At 36.5% G+C, this 24,719-nt stretch overlaps 1 protein-coding gene and 1 long non-coding RNA gene across 2 annotated transcripts; both read left to right on the top strand.

Moving 5' to 3' along the window:
- The first annotated feature begins 1,084 nt into the window (after positions 1-1,084).
- On the top strand, positions 1,085-2,416 carry LOC145168875 (pathogenesis-related thaumatin-like protein 3.5). The gene is made up of 2 exons (XM_079087542.1): positions 1,085-1,202; positions 1,666-2,416. The coding sequence occupies exons 1-2, from the start codon at positions 1,145-1,147 to the stop codon at positions 2,364-2,366; spliced, it is 759 nt and encodes a 252-aa protein (XP_078943668.1). The 5' UTR covers positions 1,085-1,144; the 3' UTR covers positions 2,367-2,416.
- A 5,466-nt stretch (positions 2,417-7,882) lies between these two features.
- On the top strand, positions 7,883-15,743 carry LOC145108412 (uncharacterized). The gene is made up of 2 exons (XR_013708257.1): positions 7,883-8,168; positions 15,544-15,743. It is a non-coding gene; the product is annotated as an uncharacterized LOC145108412 (long non-coding RNA).
- The last annotated feature ends 8,976 nt before the right edge of the window (positions 15,744-24,719 follow it).

Here is a 24,719-nt window from a genome sequence, read left to right as displayed (position 1 = left end):
TGAGGTACATTTTGAGGTTGGTGTTACCATGTTCAGTGATTACCTTACCTTAAACTGACTTGCATACCTTGCCAACGTTAGGACATCTTGATCATTTTCAATAGGTGATATTTTGAAATTCAAATGTGTTTTACGTATGCAAAATGGTCCTATATGGTTTCCTTTTTCACATCATCGTGTCAACCTCGTGAATAGAGAATTCGTCAACATGGACGTAGTCTACGAACGCCACATTACCATGAACATACTTTCTTCCATGTGATTTAGTGAAAATCCCTCCATAATTAACTCGCATTATAAAGATATTCCGTAACATCCTTATAAATACAAAAACAAAATTGTTAAGCTTTCCCTAAACTGAAAAAATAAAAATAAAAAATACAAAGCCCCTGATCGGGTTTGAACCGAGAGCTTATGCCTTACCATGTCATTACTCTACCACTGAGTTAAAAGAAAAAAGTTTGGTTCATGAAATTTCTAAACGGGTCAAATGAGTTTCAGCAACAAATGTAATAACATAGTACAACTTATTGTACTCTTTCTTCGAATCAAGTTCGTGGTTGGTTCTCAGATGTTCCAACTTATATGTTTAGACATGGTTCTTTTTTCGTTTAAATTGGTGTGGCATGATTTGATGTCGACGATTCAAATGCAGATCAAGAAAGGGTTTTCTTAGGGAGGGGGGTTCATGATAACTATAGGTTAGAGACGTATTCTGAAACCATAGTCATAAGACCATTGGCAACAAAACGGATTGTGCAGCTCATGTGAGGGCTTCATAATAGAGTTTAGTAGACGATAACATAGGTACGGATAAAAAATGAATGCTTTTTGAAACCCATATAGATGTTTGTCATCAATTTTTCAAAACTTGGAAACTAGACTACTATTTCTTTAAGTTACTTAAAATTTTCGTATTACAAATCAAACGTTATCAAAATGTTTATATACAAATATGGTTTTTTTGTTTTATGTTATAAAAATTAAGTTCTTTTATGACGAAAAAGAGAAAGGGAATCCCCTAAAACGCTGCCACACTATAAACTTCCACGAACCTAAATGCAAACCCACACTCTCCCACTATCTCTCTACACATATACACAATCTTTGCGTGCCTTCATCATCGTCTTCTTCTCTTTCTTCAATGGAGGTTAATATCCGAGGCGGATTCTCTCTTCTTCTTCTCGCTATCTTCCTTTCAGGTATATTCGTTCTCAAAAACAATTGTCGAATACATTTTTTTTTTCAACTTCTGCCGTTTAATTCGCATTGTTCTGAATGCAATGCAGCTGTTTGTTTGATCGTTAAACTTAATTTCCTTTCTATTGAACTTTCGCGAGCTATTAGCTGCTAATATCAATCGTTTCAACTTCGTATTTCTGCTAGTTTACACATTCTGATCATTGATCATATTGTCTACCGCTGCAGTCGCATCTTAATCTGAAATATCTTATAAAATCACTGATTTACGAATTTTTGTTGATGCGAACTAGTTCTTGCAACACAATCAGGCCTTTTAATATCGATCGTAGCTATTTGATTCATAGATTCGTTAATAATGCGCGCGAGTTACGATTTTACTTTGTTTGTATCTTCGGTGATCAATGTCGTGATCAAAATCGAGTGTGTTCTGAGATGTAACTAGATATGATTCGTGATTTGCAGGAGATGAGGTTTCAGCAGCCGTGTTTAGGTTACAAAACAACTGTAGCTATACAATCTGGCCGGGGACGCTCTCCGGCAATGACGGTGCTGCCTTAGGCGACGGCGGATTCTCATTATCACCTGGCGCCTCTGTCGAGTTCTCTGCTATGCCAGGCTGGTCGGGCCGGTTCTGGGCCCGAACCGGTTGCACTTTCGACGAATTCGGAAACGGTAACTGCCAAACCGGCGATTGCGGCAGTACTCTTAAGTGCAACGGCGGTGGTGCACCACCGGTTTCCTTAGCCGAATTCACCATCGGCGGCGGCGGCATCAGTAACAGCGACAAGGACTTTTACGACGTCAGTCTAGTGGACGGGTACAATGTGGGAATCGGCATAAGGCCAACAGGTGGCGCCGGCGACTGTCTCTACGCCGGTTGCATAGACGACCTGAACATCAAGTGTCCGGCCGAGCTGAGAGTAGTCGACAACAATGGCGTGGTGGTGGCTTGTAGGAGCGCGTGCGATGCCTTCAAAGGAGCTGAGTTCTGTTGCACTGGGGAGCATGCAACTCCGGCGACATGTGCTCCGACGCAGTTCTCGGAGATGTTCAAAGAGGCGTGCCCGAGTGCTTACAGCTATGCATATGATGATGCTTCCAGTACGTTCACTTGTTCCGGGTCGGATTATCTGGTAACATTCTGTCCAACAACTAGGTTTTGATATCAGAGATTAATTACCAAATTTTGATTTTAGAAACAAAATCATTGAGATTGATGATGACTTGAAAATCTTACTCTTTTTTGTGTCAGATTTTTAATCAGATGAATACTTGATTAGTTTATGTAGGATTTCAGTCTGCAATTGGTACTTATTGTTTTCTTTTCAATAATCTAATATGTGTGATATTGGTATTATACTATTATTATTATTAGTTGATTAATTAGGTTTGCCTTGATTTAAATTTTAAATTTGATCTCTCTTCTTAGAAAACACAAATTATCCACCGACCTATTGTACTTGCAATGTCTTGATTTTTAAAATTTTAGATAATTTTAATTTTAATAATAGAAAAAACTTCTGACATATTATAAAAAGTGTTGTTTCTTTTTTTGAATTAAGAAACTTAATATGTACATTACTTAACCCATAAACAATTGTTGCCTTTTTAATGGTATCATTTCATATTATTGAAACTGTATTTGTTGCATTTACCCAAGACTATAATTAGAAAATGCATAAAAAGTTAAAAACTCCTACCAGTTAACAATAACTAAGATCATATAATACAAAAGCAACTAGAGTTCAACAAAAACAACAATCTTTATAAAATTACGTAAATGTTAGGGTTATTTCTTTTTTATTTAATGGGTTTAAGGAGTTAAAGCTTATAAATGTAGACCATTATAATTTATATGTGAGTGTTTTTTTGTCATTGTTAAGACACAAACCGTTTACTTATTTTGCCTTTATTCTCGTGAAACTCCCCTCGCATTAAAACTAATGAACATTATTTGTTGAAATAATGTGTAAAGCATATTTGACATGTGAGTCTAAAAATGTGACATAACCTCGTAGATATCCTAGGCGTGTCCAAACTGGAAAAGGATACCTTATGCATGAAATTTTGAAACGATGTTAAAACTAGGGATGTTATTCGGGTCGAAACCGGACCAAAACATCCAAACCTGAATAATCCAAAAACCGAATAAGCCTAATTGGAGGAACCGAAACCCAGACCGATTAAACCTAATATGAGTTCGGTTCAGTTCAAGTATTAATCAGTATGGGTCGGTTATCACCTGAATAACCTGAATAACATTCACAATATGATTAACGACCTAATATAACTGAAAAGAACCAAATAAACCGTATTATGATTCCATACCCCGAATAATATTTACAATATAACTATAAACACTGTAATTTTTATTACTTTTGTAGCTTATGATTCCATAACAAAACTTTTAAAGAAACAAATTTGTTGATTAAAAATAATGAAAGTATACATAATTGTTTCAAATGTGCAAAAAAATGTCAGAATTTGTGTAGTAAGCATGCACAATAAGAAAAAACATATAATTGTAAGCTTACATGTAAATACGGATGTGTAGTAAGCATGCACAATAAGAACAAACATATAATTGTAAGCTTACATGTAAATACGGATTATATATTTTGTATGTTTTTGTTCCCAAATTAATGGACCAAATATATGATATACACTGAAAATGATTTCATTTTTTTTTAATTTATTGTAAACACGAATTAACTATTCTTGAGATATAAGAATGTAAAATTCAAACGTCCAAATCAAGCAAATCAAGCAGATAACGAACACGCTATGACAGTTAAAAGTTGCATAAATTTCTACAAACATGTTGAAATAGAAAACTTAGCTTCAATACCTCATGTTTAAGGACATGTATCTCATTGAATATATAACCCAAAAATAACATATAAACTATGTAAATAGTAGTTTAAATTGTGAAGTACAAGCTGGAAAAAAAATCAGACAAATCGGACAAATAACGAAGACGATATGACAGTTTAAAGTTTGCTAATTTCTTGCAAACATGCTGAAACAGAAAACTTAACTTCAATATCCCATGTTTAGGGGCATGTATCTCATTGAATATATAACCAAAAATAACATGTAAACTATGTAAATAGTAGTTTAAATTGTGAACTACAAGATAGAAAAAAAAATCAGGAAAATAACGAAGACGCTATGACAGTTCAAAGTTGCCTAAATATCTACAAGCATGCTGAAATTCCGGGTCGACTATTTAGAACCGAATAAGCTCATATTTGGGTAACCTAGACCGAAAAACCCGAGATTCAAATAAGCCTAATATAGATACTCGAAACCCATACTGGATTACTTAATCGGGCCTAATTCGGTTTGGTTCGGGTTTCGGCTTGGTTCGGTTCGAGTTTTTGGTCCAAACACTCATCCATAGTTGAAATATACATCATATAAGCTATTTATAATAACCATTTCAAAACAAAATTTTCAACTTTTAAAAAGTTTAATGTGAAGAATATAGTCTCCAAAAGTTAAGTTTTAACATAAGATATCAATTCGCGAAGCTATAACAATCAATTCAAAATCGTAAGATAAAATATTAGTCTTTACACATCTAGAAAAGGTCTTCTAAATGTCAAAGCTTCTTAAAAAATCATCCGCCCTCTAATATGTTAATCTGGATATCCGCTAAAATAAACTTGTTTGGGTTGGAAAGCATAGTTATCATTATCGGGATCAACCTTTTAAGGATATTGGATATACACAATAATTTGAATATAAAGACAATCAACTAAAAGGGTTTTCAAAACTCATAATATTAGTACATTTCAAAAATTTAGGGAAAAGCATTCAAAGTATTTTAATTGCTAAACATCATTAAATTTAAGATTTTCTATCCAAAAATTTTATGTAAAATGCAATGCATTCATGTGCTTATAATCCTAAAACTCAAGTTAATCTCAAAGTCTAAATTTCACAATGATGGATGTAAATTAGGGGTCATATATATGTTAGCACATATCATACTATACACTTTCAAAATCCATTAAAATCACCGTTCAAACTTGGTACTAGTGAGTCTTCACACAAGACCACACATGGGGTAGAAAATCCACATGTACATGTGAGGGGGTTTTAGATGTCATCACAAACTCTTTCAAAGTTCCAAATTTGGATACCTTATGAGTGTCACACCAAGTCTCAAGACATCATATATTAATACATATGATTATGTTTAAAGGCAATTCCAAAATATCCAAGTTTGTCCTTATTTTTTCAAAATGCTTTATAAAACTTCTGGATACACATGTATTATGTATAAAATTCATATAGTATATGCAGATAAAATTTCAAATAAAACGCACATGTATGAGGTATAAAATTAATATAGTATATTCACATAGAATTTCAAATAAAATGAATATTTTATGTATACAATATAGTAAGGGCCATCTATTCTTAGGTTGCAAATGTTTTCTATAACACTTCTAAAAATGTTTGAGTACTTCTTGTTCACATATGGTTCAAAGTTACTTATGTTATTAGTTACAAATTTCACCTCGAATACATATTTCAAGATTAAAAACTTCTCTTACTCATTGTGTTGTTAAGTTTCATTCCTTAAGTAATTATAAGTGTAATGGAGTTGAGTAGAGGCCATATAAAAAAACAAAACGAACAAACCGACATTTATATGTAGAACCAAAGCAATACACGGGCCGTGTTTTATTTTCCTTATAGAAAATATGACCTTGTTTTGCATAAGTACCCCCACATTGTGTTTTTTTCATCCAAAAATAGCATTGTACTTCGGGAATTTTCCTCCGGTACATGAACAACTTCCAAAGACTTTTATGGATTAAGGGTGATTTAATAATATGTTTCATTTTAACTTATTAACTAATTAATATCTAAAACTTAGTGATATCCAAATTTGAGAAATTGTTTAGAAGCTTTTAAGTTTGACCATCACTTCTTCCCAATTTGACAACAAGAACTAGATTTTACAATTAATTGCTACTACGATGCATAAGTACACTTTCTAATATGTTCTAACTTCTTTATCAATATTTAATTATTGATTAATCAAAAGATTTAAGATTAATTTGGTTTAATTATCTAAAAGCCCATTTCAGGTTGCTAAAATTTCTTTTAATTCAAATTATGAACCAATCATTGAGAACTCGACTTAGCTTACATTTTTTTGACCATTGTTAATGTTTCTAAGTTATATTTGATAACATAAGTTGCAAAGCTAATGAAATAATCCAAAATATATAAAATTAGATTTTAAAACTCCATTGAATGATTTTAAGCTCAAATTAAAGCTTGAATTTCATCATCTGGTTCATTTGAAGTTATTTACCCTATTATGTGAAGTCAATAACCAACTAATGATTCCAAATCATGAATTTTATATACCAATAAATTTTGAAATCCAATATATTAAATCGAAATCCTTATAACCTAGGGTTTGAAATTCTTCCTAAAGCATCCAAAACTCAAAATTAAATTCACTAGTGCTAGAGTTGCAGAGTAAGCTTTATTTCACAACTAAAACTACAATCCACATCACAAAACATCAATGGAATTGGATTTATGATGGATTCTCAAAGGGTGATGTTGAAATGAAGAAGATGAGTGAAGATTTGTTACCTTTTTCATGTTTCTTAGATGATTTAAGCACTACCTTCACAATGCTCCCAATTCCATCTCTACTACCAAAATCATCTCCTAACTCAAAATTGGTCATAAGAAGAGAGTGTGAGAGATAAGGGTTTAAGTTATGTGTTTACAAACTTGGTAGCACTGGTCCATCAAGTTTTAATTTCTCTTATTTGATCCCAAGTTGAACCTAAATTCTCAAAGAGAATTTATATTACTATAATAACCCTATTTCACTTTTATCTTACTATTTTACTCAAACTAGACTTAAAAAAAATCAAGTCCAAAGTCATACCTTGATTTTTTGAGTTATGCCAAACGTACTTTTATTTCTCACCCAACTTTGACTTAAGCTTCACCTATAATTAATTTAAATGAGTATTTACTATTCTTTATTTAATGACAATTCATTTTATTTATTTAATTTAATTTTTAGACTACCCCTACAAATCGAATGATAAAATTACCTCCCATTCGGACGATTCTTTCCTCGGAATCGTGGGTTCCACAAAATCGTGTGGGTATCGCTTATTCATTTCTTATTCCATTTCCTAAGTGATATTTGATCATGTTGGAAAATATTCCACCGACAGAATAAGTTAGTGACCACAATAAATAAATACATGTCCTTATAAGGTTACACACATAGTTCAATCCAAAAGCAAGAATAAATAATAAAAGATATAAGTTTGTTTATTATTAATAATTAATGTTTTAATTAGAAATTAAAAGAGATATGACTTTTTATGCAATGAAGGTTCAAGGTTTGAATTATGGTATTATTACCATAATTAAGCAAACCTTGCAGTGGTCGAACCTTTAAGGGCCAGGGAGGCCATGGCCCCCAGGTTTTTACCAGAATTACTATCAATATTATGTAATAAACATAGTATGGCCGGATGTAGAACAAGTTCTGATATGTTTTTTATATATCAAGAAGAGAGTTTTTTAAAGAAATGATATGCCGGTAAATATAAAAATATATGAACTTTAGATGTTAACAAAACCTAACTTAAATCGGACTCTCCATATAAAAAATTTGTAGTCTTTTGACCCAAAAAAAAGCCCTCAAATCGATTATATAAAACGCCCAATCAGTTTAAGAAAACAAATCTAAAAAAAATCAAAAACTTGAAAAACCTAATCATCTAACGCCGTCTCTAGTTATCATCTCACACAAGTCGCGACATCACGCAGAAACCTCTCCTAGTTCGCTAGAAAACCGTGACCCTCCGTCTCACCGATCAGTTTATAAGACCGAGTCCGAGACTCCGAATCTCCTAGTCTCACTGGTCGTCGTCTCTGAGTTCTTGAGTTTTGTCTTCTAAAAGGTATGCCCGATCCTTAATATAGATCTCTTTCTTTTTAGTTTTTATTGTGAACTGATAATGAAAAATGTGTGAGACCTTGTTTTTTCTCCGGTTGATGTGTTGTCTTTTCATATGCACTTGATTTTTATTCTGTCTTTCTTCTGCAGTAAATAATACAGACTCTTGACTCCATAAAGCATATGTTGCTTTATTTTAATTTTCATTTGTTGGATGATTTGTCATATATATATATATATATATATATATATATATATATATAAAATAGATTTTTATCAAATTTATTAACTGTTTAGATAATTATGTACTTTGTTTAATAAATCTTCATTCTTTATACAATAAGGACGTGTTCGGCAAAATTAGCTGTTAGCGGGTAGCTTGTAACTGGTAGCGGGTAGCTTATAGTTTGTAGCGTTTTGTTAAACGCTACATGAAATAGCATTTGAATTTTGAGCGTTTTGTTTACACTAAATACTAAAAGCTTGTAGTGTCGAACGAAGCTTTCTGTTCAAAACAGAGCATTTTGTCAAACGCTAAAAGCTAGAAATTCTCAAACACTCCTAAATGTTCTGTGCCGAACACGCCCTAAATATATATTTGTATATTTATTTATTCATCAATAAATATAGATTTGGGATGATAATTTTTTTATTTGTCTTTATTAAATATAATAAATTGTATTTGTAATATATTTTTTTTATAATTATGTAATTATATTGATTTTTTTTATAAAATTTTATATTTGTTAGGTTTTAAGCTATCATAGTGATATAGTTGTTGGAATTTAAGGTTACTGAAATACAATTCTAATAGATTTACTATCAATAACAGAAAATATAATAAATTTGTAATTTTGATACCAGATGATTTATTTAATGATAATATATTTTCTAATTAAATTTTTAATATTCTTAATTAAATCGTAAATGAAGACTACACGATAATACCAAAATCCCTAAATTTAATGTTCGTGTTCCGCCCCTGAAACCTTGGAGAGGAAGTAAAACCCTAAGGTTTAGGAAAGTGTATAAGGCATGAAAGCCATTATGAATCAAAAGATATTCAATCCTAATTTTGTTCTCCCCTCTATTCTCCACCCCTTTCTTTTGGTGGCACAAAAACCCTCTCATAATGGAGAGATCGGGTCTTTCTTGTTTTACCAAGGGAGAAGAGTATAAATTGTTGCTTTTAGTGTAACTATCATAAAGAAACCCTCCTTTGGGTATTTGGATTCATACTAACCTTCTATAGATTAGATTAGTTACAATTAAGTCATTTGATCAATAGCTTTAATCAAGATGCTATTGATAAATTGTTTATGTTGCTTATGGTATCAGTTTTAAATAATTGTAATATAATTGTAATAAGCATCATAATTCCACAGTGGTATCAGTTCTATATGTTCATGATTTTTTGCACTATAAATCGATTTTGTTAAAACTATATAATCTATGATATTGTGCACACAAGTGGGAAATTATATGTATAAAATATACACATTTTAATTTTAAAAAAGGTTTTTAAAATGGAAAAAATCAATATTGATTAAATTCAATGAATTTAAGTTTTAATTTTTAATTTTTAATTTGTTTTGCCAACGTTTTGATTTATTAGTATGTAATTTTGGATTGTTTTTTTATTAGTATGTAATTTTGGATTGTTTTTTATGGAATGGAAAACCACAAAAATGATTGTGTATAATGTGTTTATTTATTTATGTTGTTAGATTTAGTTTTATTAATATAAAAGTAAATAAACAAATATCGAAGATAAGTGTCAAAGTATATGGATTTGATCTTAATCATCACATTGTTTAAAAACATGTTTTATGGCATACCATATTTATGCATCATTATAAAATTGTTACAACAATGTTGATAGGTTTTAATAGGCTTTATGTCAAACTTTTTGCAGTGCTTTCTATTATCGCAAAAGGTTTTGATGGGTTTTCTTAAAAACATAGAATTTTGTTGATTATATTTTTCACAACACATTCTGCTATAGCGAAAGCTGTTGAAATAGCGTTTTTTATTTGTGTAAAAATGTTTTATTTTATTATATGGATCTTGTTTCAATTAGACATATGTTTGTGATGTTTTTCAGTTACGTAATACTCCGTATTTATTAGTGTGCAACCTGCATGTCGTTTATTTATTTTTCATAATTTTATTTTTCTTGTAATCGTAAAGTAGATTATATTTGATAGGGAATTGTATTTTAAAATAAAATTGTAATTATTGAAGACCAAAGACCAACAAACGGGAGTTATTGAGATTGACGTCTAAACGGCCACCCACTCAAGCATCTCGATGAAGATGGTAGTTTTAGTGGGAGTCTCATTGTGGTTTTTTGTCCCTACAATGACCATGTTTTTCAGGATGTTGGCTTACCGAAAAAATACATAAGATTTGGGCAATTTTTACCGTTAACTTGATTTTTTTTAATGTGTTGTCTATAATTTTCATGACTACAGAACTTAAAATTAAAATTAAAATTACAATAATTTTGTTAAAAGATTAACAAATGACTTACAAATAAAAGTTTGCAAAAAGAAAATTATAAAATTGGTTTTTTGAAGAATTTTAAAATTGGTTTAAAATATTTTTTTGCCAAAAGTAATTTTAAAATGTTTTAACTGAACTTGGGAAAGTTCATTAGCCAATCATGTCGGTTAGGATTTAGGGAAAATTGATGTTTTGATATTTTTTGAATAATTTTAAAAATGGTTTAAAATATTTTTTTGCCAAAAGAAATTTTAAAATGTTTTAACTGAACTTGAGAAAGTGCATTAGCCAATCAGATCGGTTAGGATTTAGGGAAAATGGTGTGATGTTCGTGATACGGACCAAAGATTCATGGGTCGGATATCATGTATTTCTTTATTGTCGATTTACTATCTTGACTTGTGATCCACAACATGCCTGTTACAAGAAGAGATGAGTGAATAAGGGATTAAATATACCAAATGAACAAAATGAATAACTATAAACACTGAAAGGTCTAAGAGTTAAATAGATATTGAAATTGGTAAGATGGTTACATACCTAAATAATTTATTTTCAAAATATTTTGGCACCTAGAAGTGAAATATGAATCTTATCCTCTCATAAAATAATTTTGGGTAATTTAGTTTATAAATTATGTTTATAAAATCTCTACTTTTATAGATGTTACCAAACCAAAAAAATTATGTTACATGTTTTGTATTGCATGATATCCTAAAAAGGATAAGCTTAACGAAATTAGCTAATGTTGCATTTTTAACAACTTAAGAGTTGTACTCAATTTTGCAAAGAAGTTGTATGTCACTGATGAACATATTCCTGAGTATCATGTAGTTTGGTTCATTATTGCTATTAAAGGGGAGCATGAAAAACATATCAACAAATCTAATGAGGTGGTTTGCCTCATATTAGTCATTATGATTCCTGAGTTTTGAAAGAGCTTGAAACATCTTGGCGCATATGCCATGCTCAACCAGCTTAAGGGCATATTCTAAGGGCGGATTAGGCAGGGGCGATTTGAGACCATGAAAGCCTAAAGGGGGTGCAAGTTAGAATATATAGGTAGTTTCAATACTCATGTCTAGAAAATTAAGGTTTACTTTGATGTATGGAGGTTAGGCTTTCCGCTTAGTCATGATTTGGCCACAAATATTATTCTCAACTTACTAACCGATGTATATGTTGATTTCATATTGAACTACATCATGAAGAAGAGAGATAAGTCTATCTTGGGATTACATAAGACTTCAAATATGACCAAGTCTGACATGGCCAAATCCAATTCCTTCAACAATGCTACTCTCGAAAGATGTGTCAAGAGAAGTAGATCTCTCCTAAGGGCAAGGGAAATTTTGAGACATCTTAGTCCATGAATCTTGAGGAAATGTTATGTTTCTACTATTAGGAAACGGAAGATAGCATGTGTGGTTGTCCAAGATATCTATCTAAAGAAGCTAGAGAAATTTAAAGGCAGTGGGTATCGTAGTTCAGGTATATCTTACAACTTTATAACACTTTTTATTCCGGTTCTTGAGTATTGGACACATGATGTGATACTCACATTAGTATAGAAATGTGCAAAAACTAAAGGGAAGAAGAAAGTATAAACACAAAGAGTTGGATCTGATCATAGACAACGAGAAAAGTGTTATCGTCAATAGGATATGAACTATAAATTAATTTTCTCTAGTATTCAATGTATAGTTTTGAATTAAATTGTTTCTATTTTCTTTATATGGAAAGACACATTATTATATGATTTATAGTGATGGTTTTGTCTTATTTTGAAAATGGCTCCAAGTTTTGTTTATAATATGTTATTTATCATATAACCAAACCTTTACATTGGCATTTATGAAACTAATATAAGCATATGTAGCAAAAAAATTTCAATGTTGATTCCACTACATTTAAAGATAGTTTGGATAAGAAGTATTTATGGCATTATCTTCTTGGCTATGTAAATTAAAAGTTCATCACCGAAACTCCAAGCGGATAGGATTTTGGAATCATTTGACTAAAAGTCTTATGATAAATGTGATTCTTTTTTATTAAGAAAGATGAAAAAAAGACACCATTCATAGGAAACTATGAGTGGTGAAAGGATCTATTAGACTAGTACACATTGATGTAGACCGTTCAGATCAACCACGATACATGGTCAAAGATATTTCATTACCTTCACTAATGATTTCAGCATGTATGGTTATGTTTAGTCTATGAAATCTTTGTGGTGTTTTAATATTCCAAAACAAAGTAGAGAATCAACCGAATAAAAGGATTAAGATTCATATATTGAATAAAAATGGAGAGTATCTTAGATAGAAATTCAGCAACTATCTAAGGAATTATGAGATTATCTCATAATCAACTCTGTTAGCGACGCCTCAACACAGCGATGTAAATAAGAGGAGAAGCCAAACATTACTAGATATGATTTGGTCTATGGTAAGATAAACTACACTTCATATCGAATTTCGATGTTATTCCTTCCAAACTGATAAAAGTCTTTAAACTTGTAACAATAATGAAATTTTGAAACATTCTTTGAAATGCACAATGGTAATCACTGTCATATTTAAAATTATGGATTATGAGGCCTACGTTCATTATGAACCTCCAAAAAATTTTAAACATGGATAAGAGATATAACATCCCAAAAACGGTGATACAATTTGTAACACCCAGAATCCAGAAGACCAAGAAAGGAAAAGAAAAGCTTCAAGGCAAGAAAGCAACTCGTCGAGTCCGGGAGATGATTCGACGAGTAGGAGCGGATTTTGGGTTGCGGGTTAAGTGACCTACTCGACGAGTTGGAGGACCAACTCGGCGAGTTGGTCTGGATTTGGGAAAACCCTAAATCCGGGTCTTGGTGCCCTATTTAAGCCTCTTATTCTCCTCCCATCAGCCTCATTCTTAGCCTCCAGATCCCAAAACCCTAATCCACGAAACCCTAGAGTCTTCATTGAGTGTGTGAGCTATTATTGAGTGAGTTGTGTGTTCTTGAAGCCTAGAAGAAGAAGAAGGAGCTTGAAGGTTCAAGTAGGAGGTTATAGATCCAGGGATTTCGTTCCATTCTCATCACTTTCTGGTAATCAAGCTTCTAACTTGCCTTGTAGTTTCTTAGATCTCATTGTGGTCACTTTTATGGGGTTTTTGGTCCAAGGAGCTTAACTTATGGGTCATGGATGTCCCAAGTTGGTTATACTTTTAGATCTGAGGTCTTTGACGGTTGTGAAGGCATAAAGGTGCAAACTTTATGTCATTCAAGTCCCATTCAAACCCTGAGGACGATATTATGGCCTTTTTAGCCCCAAAGGGTCATGCATGGAAGTAAAGTTTGAATCTTTACGTGTTTAATGGGTGTCTAGGGCCTAGATCTTGGTCCTTCTGTTTTGGTTTGGAGTAATAAGGGTTTTGGACAAGGATTTGTGTCTTAAGGAGCTAGGGTTTGAGCTAAACCCATTAAGAAGGACTAGTAATGGGTAAAGTTGGACACTTTACCCTTAAGAGGTCATTTCCAGCATATAGACGAAGTTTGGGAATTAGATGTGAAGTGTAGGGGTTTAATCCATTAAGATAGCCAAAGAGATTGAGGGACTCGGCGAGTCTAGGGAGGAACTCGACGAGTCGAAGTGAGTTGTCCCGTTTTCTGTTATGTTAGAACTCAACGAGTCTGAGGAATGAATCGACGAGTTGATGTGATAAGTCGCGACCATGAGTAATAAGGGAACACAGCGAGTCAGGGGCTGACTCGACGAGTTGGATCGCGAATTCAGGAATCTGAGTTTTAGAACTCGACGAGTTGATGGAGCAACTCGGCGAGTTGAGTCAACTCGAAGCGTTGACTTTGACCATTGACTTTGACTTTCACCAAGGTTGACCTAGTTTGACTTCTGAGGGTATTTTGGTCTAAGTGTTATTTTGGTACTGATAGCTCGGGGAGCCGAAGGAGTAGCCGTTCGAGGAATTTCCAGTTAACAGCCAGAAGAGCATCAGCAGGGCTTCAACAGTGCAAGGTGAGTCTCCTCACTGTGTGCATGGGTCTACGGCCACAATGCCGACCTATTATGTTTGCTTATAGTAGGAAGACCCGGGGGTTAACCCTAGGCATTTTATGATATGTGTTCCGATTTACGATCCGATGTCGGGGGAGGCCCGAGGAATGTTAGTATGCTAGAGGTCTTTGTGATTCTTGCATGTGTCGGTATTTGTACTTTCCGGACTAAGGTCCGATGTCGGGGCAAGCCCGAGGAATGCTTATATGGTAGTATGTTCCGGACTAGGGTCCGAGGAATGTTTATACGTTGCATGTTAGGTTATACCTGTTGTCTACGTGATACTTGTACGTGCCTGGTAGGGAGGTGAGTATGGGCGAGGTCTTGTATCTCATCACTAGCTGAGTATTGACGGGGTTCCATATCTCATCATTAGCAGAGCAGGGGCGGGGCCCGTGGTAGGAGAGAAGTGAGTGTGGGCGGGGGCCCGTATCTCACTTACAACATGAGGATGGATGGGGTTCCATGACTCAATAGTAGCAAGACATGGACGAGGCCCAAGTTAGGCGAGGCCTTAGAACAGGAATACATTAGAGTATGTTTCTTGTGTGCTAGTATGTTTATGTTATTGTATATGGATAGCGAGCGAGGCCCAGAGACAGGCGGGGCCTAAGTGAAACACATCTGTATACCGAGCGGGGCTCGATTCCAGGCGGAGCCTGATATCAAGCGTGGCACGATGCCAGAGTAAGTCTGATGTCGGGCAAGTCCTGATGTAGCGGGCAGGGGCCCAGTGTATGTGTCTGTATGTATGGTATTTGGTAGATTGGGGAACTCACTAAGCTTCGTGCTTACCATTTTCAGTTTTGGTTTCAGGTACTTCTGGTAGCGAAGGGAAGAGCTCGGGACGACTGCACTGCACACACCAAGAAGTTTTAGCCTGGGATGTTTTACTCTGTTAAAAAAGAACATGTTTTGAGATGATGCTCTGATTTGAAATAGCAACTTTTGTTTATGATTGAAATGAATTGATAATTTTGGGTTTATTAATGATTTAAAAAGAAATTTTAGGATCATATTTTTTTGGGCTGTTTCAAGTTGGTATCAGAGCCTTGGTTTGAGGGATTCAGACACACTCGAGCTCAAACTAAGGACATGGTATGGTCTATGGTAAGACAAACTACGATGTAACTAAGAGGAGAAGCCAAACATTACTAGATATGATTTTGTCTATAGTAAGACAAACTACACTTCATATCGAATTTCGATGTTATTCCTTCCAAACTGATAAAAGTCTTAAACTTGTAACAATAATGAAATTTTGAAACATTCTTTGAAATGCACAATGGTAATCACTGTCATATTTAAAATTATGGATTATGAGGCCTACGTTCATTATGAACCTCCAAAAAATTTTAAACAAGGATAAGAGATATAACATCCCAAAAACAGTGATACAATTTGTAACACCCAGAATCCAAAAGACCAAGAAAGGAAAAGAAAAGCTTCAAGGCAAGAAGGCAACTCGTCGAGTCTAGGGGATGAATCGTCGAGTAGGATCAGATTCTGGGTTGCAGGTTAAGTGACCTACTCGACGAGTTGGAGGACCAAATCGGCGAGTTGGTCTGGTTTTGGGAAAACCCTAAATCCGGGTCTTGGTGCCCTTTTTAAGCATCTTATTCTCCTCCCATCAGCCTCATTCTTAGCCTCCAGATACCAAAACCCTAATCCACGAAACCCTAGAGCCTTAATTGAGTGTGTGAGCTATTATTGAGTGAGTTGTGTGTTCTTGAAGCCTAGAAGAAGAAGGAGCTTGAAGATTCAAGTAGGAGGTTATAGATCCAAGGATTTCGTTCCATTCTCATCACTTTCTGGTAATCAAGCTTCTAACTTGCCTTGTAGTTTCTTAGATCTCATTGTGGTCACTTTTATGGGGTTTTTGGTCCAAGGAGCTTGACTTATGGGTTATGGATGTCCCAAGTTGGTTATACTTTTAGATCTGAGGTCTTTGAAGGTTGTGAATGCATAAAGGTGCAAACTTTATGCCATTGAAGTCCCATTCAAACCCTGAGGACGATATTATGGCCTTTTTAGCCCCAAAGGGTCATGCATGGAAGTAGAGTTTGAAGCTTTACGTGTTTAATGGGTGTCTAGGGCCTAGATCTTGGTCCTCCTGTTTTGGTTTGGAGTAATAAGGATTTTGGACAAGGATTTGTGTCTGAAGGAGCTAGGGTTTGAGCTAAACCCATTAAGAAGGACTAGTAATGGGTAAAGTTGGACACTTTACCCTTAAGAGGTCATTTCCAGCATGTAGACGAAGCTTGGGAATTAGATGTGAAGTGTAGGGGCTTAATCCATTAAGATAGCCCAAACAAACTGAGGGACTCGGCGAGTCCAGGGAGGAACTCGACGAGTCGAAGTGAGTTGTCCCGTTTTCTGTTATGTTAGAACTCGACGAGTCTGAGGAATGAATCAACAGTTGATGTGATAAGTCGCGACCATGAGTAGTCAGGGAACTTGACGAGTTGGATTGCGAACTCAGGAATCTGAGTTTTAGAACTCTACGAGTTGATAGAGCAACTCAGCGAGTTGAGTCAACTTGGAGCGTTGACTTTGACCATTGACTTTGACTTTGACCAAGGTTGACCTAGTTTGGCTTCTGAGGGTATTTTGGTCTAAGTGTTATTTTGGTACTAATAGCTCGGGGAGCCGAAGGAGTAGCCGTTCGGGTAATTTCCAGTTAGCAGCCAGAAGAGCATCAGCAGGGCTTCAACAGTGCAAGGTGAGTCTCCTCACTGTGTGCATGGGTCTACGGCCACAATGCCGACCTATTATGTTTGCTTATAGTAGGAAGACCCGGGGGTTAGCCCTAGGCATTTTATGATATGTGTTCCGGTTTACGATCCGATTTCGGGGGAGGCCCGAGGAATGTTAGTATGCTAGAGGTCTTTGTGATTCTTGCATGTGTCGGTAGGAGAGAAGGGTTGGGGCCCGTGGTAGGAGAGAAGTGAGTATGGGCAGGGGCCTGTATCTCACTTACAACAGGAGCATGGATGGGGTTCCATGACTCATCAGTAGCAGGACGTGGGCGAGGCCCATGTTAGGGAAGGCCTTAGAACAGGAATACATTGGAGTATGTTTCTTATGTGCTAGTTTGTTTACGTTATTGTATGTGGATAGTGGGCGAGGCCCAGAGACAGGAGGGGCCTAAGAGAAACAGATTTGTATACCGATCTGGGCTCGATGCCAGGCGAGGCCTGATGCCGGGCGGGGCCCGATGCCGGAGCAAGTCCGATGCGGGGCAAGTCCCGATGCAGCGGGCAGGGGCCCAGTGAATGTGCCTGTATGTATGGTATGTGGTATATTGGGGAACTCACTAAGTTTCGTGCTTACAGTTTTCAGTTTTGATTTCAGGTACTTCCGGTAGCGGAGGGAAGAGCTCGGGATGACTGCACTGCACACACCAAGAAGTTTTAGCTTGGGATTTTTTACTCTGTTAAAAAGGAACATGTTTTGAGATGATGCGCTAATTTGAAATAGCGACTTTTTTTTATGAATGAAATGAATTGATAATTATGGTTTTATTCATGATTTAAAAAGAAATTTTAGGATCGTATTATTTTTGGGCTGTTTCAAAATTTTTCGTTTTTAAAACCATAAACCCCATACATCAAATGTCTCAAAATCAACCAAAAAACATAATCTCATATAATCATAGTAAAAATAGTCATAAATATGGAATCATGAGGGAGATGTTGTACGATCCTATTGAGCCCTTCCCTTTCGTACTGGAAGTACCTGAAATATAAACCACAAAACCGTAAGCACAATGCTTAGTGAGTTTTCATCAAAATATCACATACCATACATATAATTACCATGGGCTACTCCCATGGTCTTTTCCCTGGAATGCCATGTGCTACCGCCATGGTCTTTTCCCTGGAATGTCATGGGCTACCCACAGGGTCTTACAACCAAGTGTCATGGGCTATCCCCATGGTATTTCCTTGAAATTCCATGGGCTACCCTCATGGTCTAACATCCAAGTACCATGGGATATTTTAACATCCCATAATGAGGTATAACTTCTCAGACCTTAACCTTTTTATTATATGTAAAGATTTGTTCTTATTATGTAAAAGGTGACATTTAAGTACACATGGGTACACGTAGCGTACTCATGCACTTAGCATTGTCGCGGAGGCCACCTAGTACGTTGGGCGTACCAAAGGGTATGTTGGGCATACTAGGCTCAGTGAGAAACCCTAATATTTTCTTGTGTCCCTATTTAAGGAACATGATGGCCTCATTTCTAGCCACCATTATCAGCCTCCACCTCCCCTAAACCCTAATCTCTTTCCTATAGCTTGTGTGGGTGTTTGTGACTCTTTTGGGTGTCCTTGTGAAGCTTTTGGTGAAGAAGAAGCCTTAAAGGAAAGATAGTTGGTGCTTCTAGCTCTTGGATCTGAGTTCTTCTTCAATTGGTGCACCTTCTAGAGGTATCAAGTTTAAAACTTGTTCATTGTTTGTTCTAGTTCTTATTTTGGGTCCTTTTTAGGGTTTTATGTCCCAAGTATGGAACTTTGTGAGTTTGATGAACTCCAGAGCTATTCTTCTATCCTTTTAGGTGTATTAGGGTGTATTGATCCATAAAAATGGGTGCTTGGACGTCTAGATCTCTCCATGCATGAGTGGTATGGTCTTTTGTATTGAGAAACTTAGAGTTTTTAGGTTTGGGTCTTGACTAGCCTTGCAAAGTCTTAAAGTCAACAACTTTATGAATTAAGAGGCCTTATTTAGCTAAGATCTATAGTTGGAATACTTGTCTTAGCGGATTAAGACCAAGAGAAGTGGGAAATGGGAGTCCGAGGAGTACGTCGTGCGTACTCCCAGCTACGCGCAACGTAGAGTTGAAAATCCCCGTCGCATGCTTAGCCAGCAGTATGCCCAACATAGGGAGTTGTACGCCCATCGTACGCGCTGGGTGTTGACTTTCGTTGACTTTTGGGTTTTGGGTCAATCTGTGGACTTTTGACCTAGGAGGGGCAAAATGGTCTTTTTACCCTTCTGAGATTTAGTTGAGAGGATCGGTTTAGCATTACAAGGTTATTAATATTATTTATTAATTAAAGTTATATGTGGCATATTTTAGGCGGAGTCTAGACCGACAGTTCAGGTAAGAGATTTATTTGCTTTTCTACGTGAGGTGAGTCTTCTCACTATACTTACCATGTGGTAATTTATGTGTGGCTGGAGGGTCTTATTCATGTTATTGACCGGAGGGTCTTAATTGTTATATATGTGCATTCTATCTTTGTGACTTATGCTGTTATATTATTCTGTGTATATATATTGAGTTATGACCGGAGGGTCCATACCAAGACGTGAGACCGGAGGGTCTTCACTGAGACACATGACCGGAGGGTCCTTATTGAGATATAGCCGTGAGAGGCTAATTATTTGTGTGTGTGGTATTTTATGGAACTCACTAAGTTTCATGCTTACAGTGTTGATTTAAATGTGTTTCGGGTACATCTCAGGATCGCGGGAATGCGTCGGCATGATTGTACACACTCGTCTGTTAATGTGGATTCTGGGATACTTTGACTTTGTTTTATAATGTTATGTATTTCACAATTATATTTGACATGGGTTGGTGCTAAAACTATGTTTTTGGGAAACTTAAAAATGAAATTTTTTTTTTGAAAATTTGAGCTGTTACAGCTACCCCCATGGTCTTTCATGCAATTGCCATGGGCTACCCCCATGGTCTTTCATACAAATGTCACGGGCTACCCCCGAGGTCTTCCATGCAAGTATCATAAATATAACTAGCATACAATACAATCCAGTGGGTCGGCATTGTTGTCTTCGACCCATACGTACAATGAGAAGACTCACCTATCGGACAATGATCAACTGCTACCGCTCCTACTTCTGAGAGTATAGATGCTATACACCACATATACTATCATACAAGGTACACCCTTAGCTTACCTTCCAAAACTAGGGGTTTGCCAAAAGTCAACTCACATCAAAAAGTCAACGGTAAAAGTTGACTTTCCACGTTGTGGCCATCCTTAGCCATGTCGTGGCCATCAAACAACAAAACAGACGCGATTTACCCCAGTCACCACGCTGTGGCAACCTAGGACCACGCCGAGGGCACTACGTTCAAAACATCTTAATGGGTTAAGCCGAATCCCCCGACTCCAAAGGTTCCAAAGCTCATATTTGGTCATTTTTATGCTCTAAATGGATAAAGTTTCCAAATTTATCCCTTAAGACTCTCTAAGAGGTTTAGATCTCAATTCTTAGGTATACAAAGGCAAAAACATGGCATGGGCTCAACCAATAAGCACTTAATCCTTTAAGTCCTTAACCCATTCACTCTAGAAGAGCTTATAACACTAAAAGCTGCTTAAAGGTTGGTGAGTTTTATACATGCATGTCCAATGCATGTCTTGGACTCATATTATGTCAAACATGAGTATTACGACCCAAAATTACATGCATGGTTCATTCAATTAACCATACTTCAGATCTAAACCACGACTTACTCCAAATGATCTAGAGATTCATAAAGTTGCAAACTTTATGAGATCATATCACCCTAACTAACTAGAAAATGAAGATTAAGGGACAAAACTCATGATCTAGCAACCTATCATGATAAAAATCGAGTCTTGGACACTTACAAATGTCCAAAAGAGTGCTAGAACGAAGGATGGGGGATTTCTTGCTAAATCTTAGCTCACTTATTCTTTTTTCTTCCTTTAAGGACTTCAAAGAACACCAAAAAGGGATTCAATAAAGGAGAAATAAAATTAGGGTTTCTTTGATATTAAGGAGGTTGAGGGTGAGCAAACTCTAGCCTCCTCATTCCTTTAAATAGGGAGCAAACCCGGAAAATAGGGTTTGCCATCTGCCAGGTAACATGTCGTGGCCATATATTACCATGCCGTGGAGGCTTAAATGAAGTACGCAATCCATCTTGACTTGTCACGTCGTGGTGGTGCCTCCATAACGCAGTGGTAAATCCTAAAATGCCAAAAATGAAAACATAAAGCATCTCGGGATCTGGGCATTACAACTCTCCCCCAATTGAGTCAGAATTCATCCTCGAAGTTCGTCACCACAAATAACTCGGGGGTAATTCTCTCTCATCTCATCCTCTGGCTTCCACGTCCATTCAGAACCCTTATGGTGCTACCACTACACCTTTATCATGTTCACCACCTTGTTGTGCAAATTTGTCTTTCTATCAAGAGTTGCAACCGGTCTCTCTATGTAGTTTAGGCGCTCATCGACCTGAATGTCATCCATAGGAATCACCACAAAATCATCGGCTAAACATTTCTGTAATTGAGAGACCTGGAAATTGTTGTGGATCTGATTGTGCTCATTAGGCTAATCCAGTCGGTATGCAACCTTGTTCACTCGGGCCTTAATCCTGAAGGGACCGATAAACCGGGGGCCTAGATTTCCCCGCTTTCGAAACCAGATGACACTCTTCCAAGGTGACAATTTCAGAAGCACAAAATCCCTCACCTGGAACTCAAGATCTGATCGTCGTCAGTCATCATAACTCTTCTGTTAACTTTGGGCGATTTGCAACCTATCGCGCACCTGCTATATCAACTCAGTGATCTTAAGTACTACCTCAGTACTCCCCATGACCCTATGTCTGACTTCGCCCCAATAAACTAGGGTCCTACACTTCCTTCCATGCAACATCTTGAAAGGTGGTCAATCAATACTAGCATGATAGCTATTGTTATAGGAGAACTCGGCCATTGGAAGATAAGTATCCTAACTCCCGCCAAAATATAGCACATATGTCATGAGCATATATTGAAGCATCTAAATCGTCCGCTCACTCTGACCATCAGTGTGGTTGTGGTATGTCGTACTATAATGCAGCTAAGTACCTATCTCCTCATGAAACTTTCTCCAAAACTTGGAGGGGAAGCAAACATCTCGATCTGAAACCACCAAAACTGGAACCCCGTGCCGAACCACCACCTCCCGAATATAAATGTCAGTTGGCTTCTCAACAGATCTACTCGCAGCGATCGGTATGAAATGAGCACTCTTGGTCAGTCTATCAATAATGATCTAGATAGAATCCATCCCCCTTTCCGTTCTCGGCAAATTCGTGATTAAATCCATGGTGATATCTTCCCATTTCTACATGATAATGGGCAATGATTGTATCTTACCATGGGGTCTCTGATGTTCGGCCTTGACTTTACGGCAATTCAAGCATTGTTCCACAAACCATGCTATCTCCATCTTCATATAGGGCCACCAATAGCTCAACTTCAAATCCCTATACATCTTCGTGGCCCCTGGGTGGATTGAAAAAATCGACTTGTGAGCCTCTTCTAGCCCTATCTTCCGAACCCCACCAGTAGTTGGGACCCAAACCTTACCACACTGGATCAACAAGCCTCGACTATCTCTAATGAACAATAGAATCTGCCCCTGATTCGCTCTGCCTTCCAATTTTCCTTTTTCAATCCTTCCACATGAGCCTTCTTGATCATATCTAAAAGAAGAGAAACAATAACCATCCTCATACATATATCTCCAATAGGTGTTGTAACATCCCAAAAATAAAGTCTAAAATTTTCGTTTTAAAATCATTTAAGAAAATCATAATTCATCAAACATCACAATAAAGATCATAAGTCCTTTATCTCAAATCATCATAACAAAATACTGTATCAAAATCATGTGTTAAAATATCAGAGTGAAAACATCCCAGGTTAAACAAATGGTGTGTGCACTGCAATCATCCCTAGCTCCTCTTCTGAAAACCAAAGTACCTGAAACCAAAACTGAAAACTGTAAGCACGAAGCTTAGTGAGTCTCCCCAAACTACCACATACCATACACATAATCACATAGTACCATACATTGGGTCTTGCCCGCTACATCGGTCTCCGTCCGGCATCGGACCGAAATCCGGTATACATATAAACATATCAGCAATGCATATAACATAAACATAACTTGGGCCAAGCCCACTACATCGGGCCCTGCCCGACATCGGAACGCATCCGGCATCGGGCCCCGCCCGGCATCGGACCGACATCCGGTATGCATATAACATATCAACAAGCATATATCATAAACACATAACATAAACAAATAAACATTCCTCGGGCTTGCCCCTGCATTGGACCGAAGTCCGTAACACATAACATATAACATATCAGCTAAACATTCCTCGGGCTTTCCCAGACATCGGACCGAAATCCGGAACATATAACAAACACATGCAAGAATCACGAAGACATCAAGCATACATACATTCCTCGGGCTTACCCCGGCATCGGACCGAAGTCCAGAAATATATAATCTACATCGGGATAGCCCCGACATCGTACCTAAGTCTGGCATACACTAACATACATAAACAGGTCGGCATTGGTGCCTTAGACCCGTTCCTACTGGAGGAAAACTAACCTCGCGCTGCTGAAGTCCCGCAGATAAAACTCTAGCTGCTGAATAACAGATTCCCGAACTGTCAATATCAAAATAACACCCAATTAATAATTGGGTTTTCAGCACATAACCATGAGTCCATGCTTGGGGTAAAAGACTACTTTACCCCCATCTTAGCTTGATTCAATCTCAAGGCCCAATCCAAAGGCCCAAAATTCAAGCTATGAACCAAAGCCCAACATATGGCCCAATTAATTGGGCCCAAACCTTTACATGGTCTTACCCTAAGGCCCAACTATTTATTTTTGGTCTAACACTTCGCATCCAATGGTCAAATATCTCATAATCATCAAGGCCCAGCTATGGCCCATCTATGGCCCAAATTTTCAAATTGGGCCCAAGCCTGTCCAATGGGCCTTATCCTAAAGCTCAATTCAAATATTCTAGTCCATGTATTTGTTCTTGGATGGCCCATCCAGAGTCGAATCACTAAAACCGACAGGAAGGCCCAACTCCAGGCCCAACCAAGTTTAGGGTTTCTCACATGAAATGACGATTACGGTTAAGTGTTTCTTACTTAACCCATTAAGGACTTAATC

Source organism: Lactuca virosa, chromosome 4 (genome assembly GCF_052849685.1).
Source record: "Lactuca virosa cultivar CGN04683 chromosome 4, Lactuca_virosa_CGN04683_v6, whole genome shotgun sequence".
NCBI lineage: Eukaryota > Viridiplantae > Streptophyta > Magnoliopsida > Asterales > Asteraceae > Lactuca > Lactuca virosa.
This window is presented reverse-complemented; position numbering and strand designations above follow the sequence as displayed.

Coding starts and splice junctions, on each gene's coding strand:
- LOC145168875 (XM_079087542.1), top strand. CDS start 1,145: ATGGAGGTTAATATCCGAGGCGGATTCTCTCTTCTTCTTCTCGCTATC. Junction 1,203..1,665: donor TCTCGCTATCTTCCTTTCAG/GTATATTCGTTC, acceptor CGTGATTTGCAG/GAGATGAGGTTTCAGCAGCC.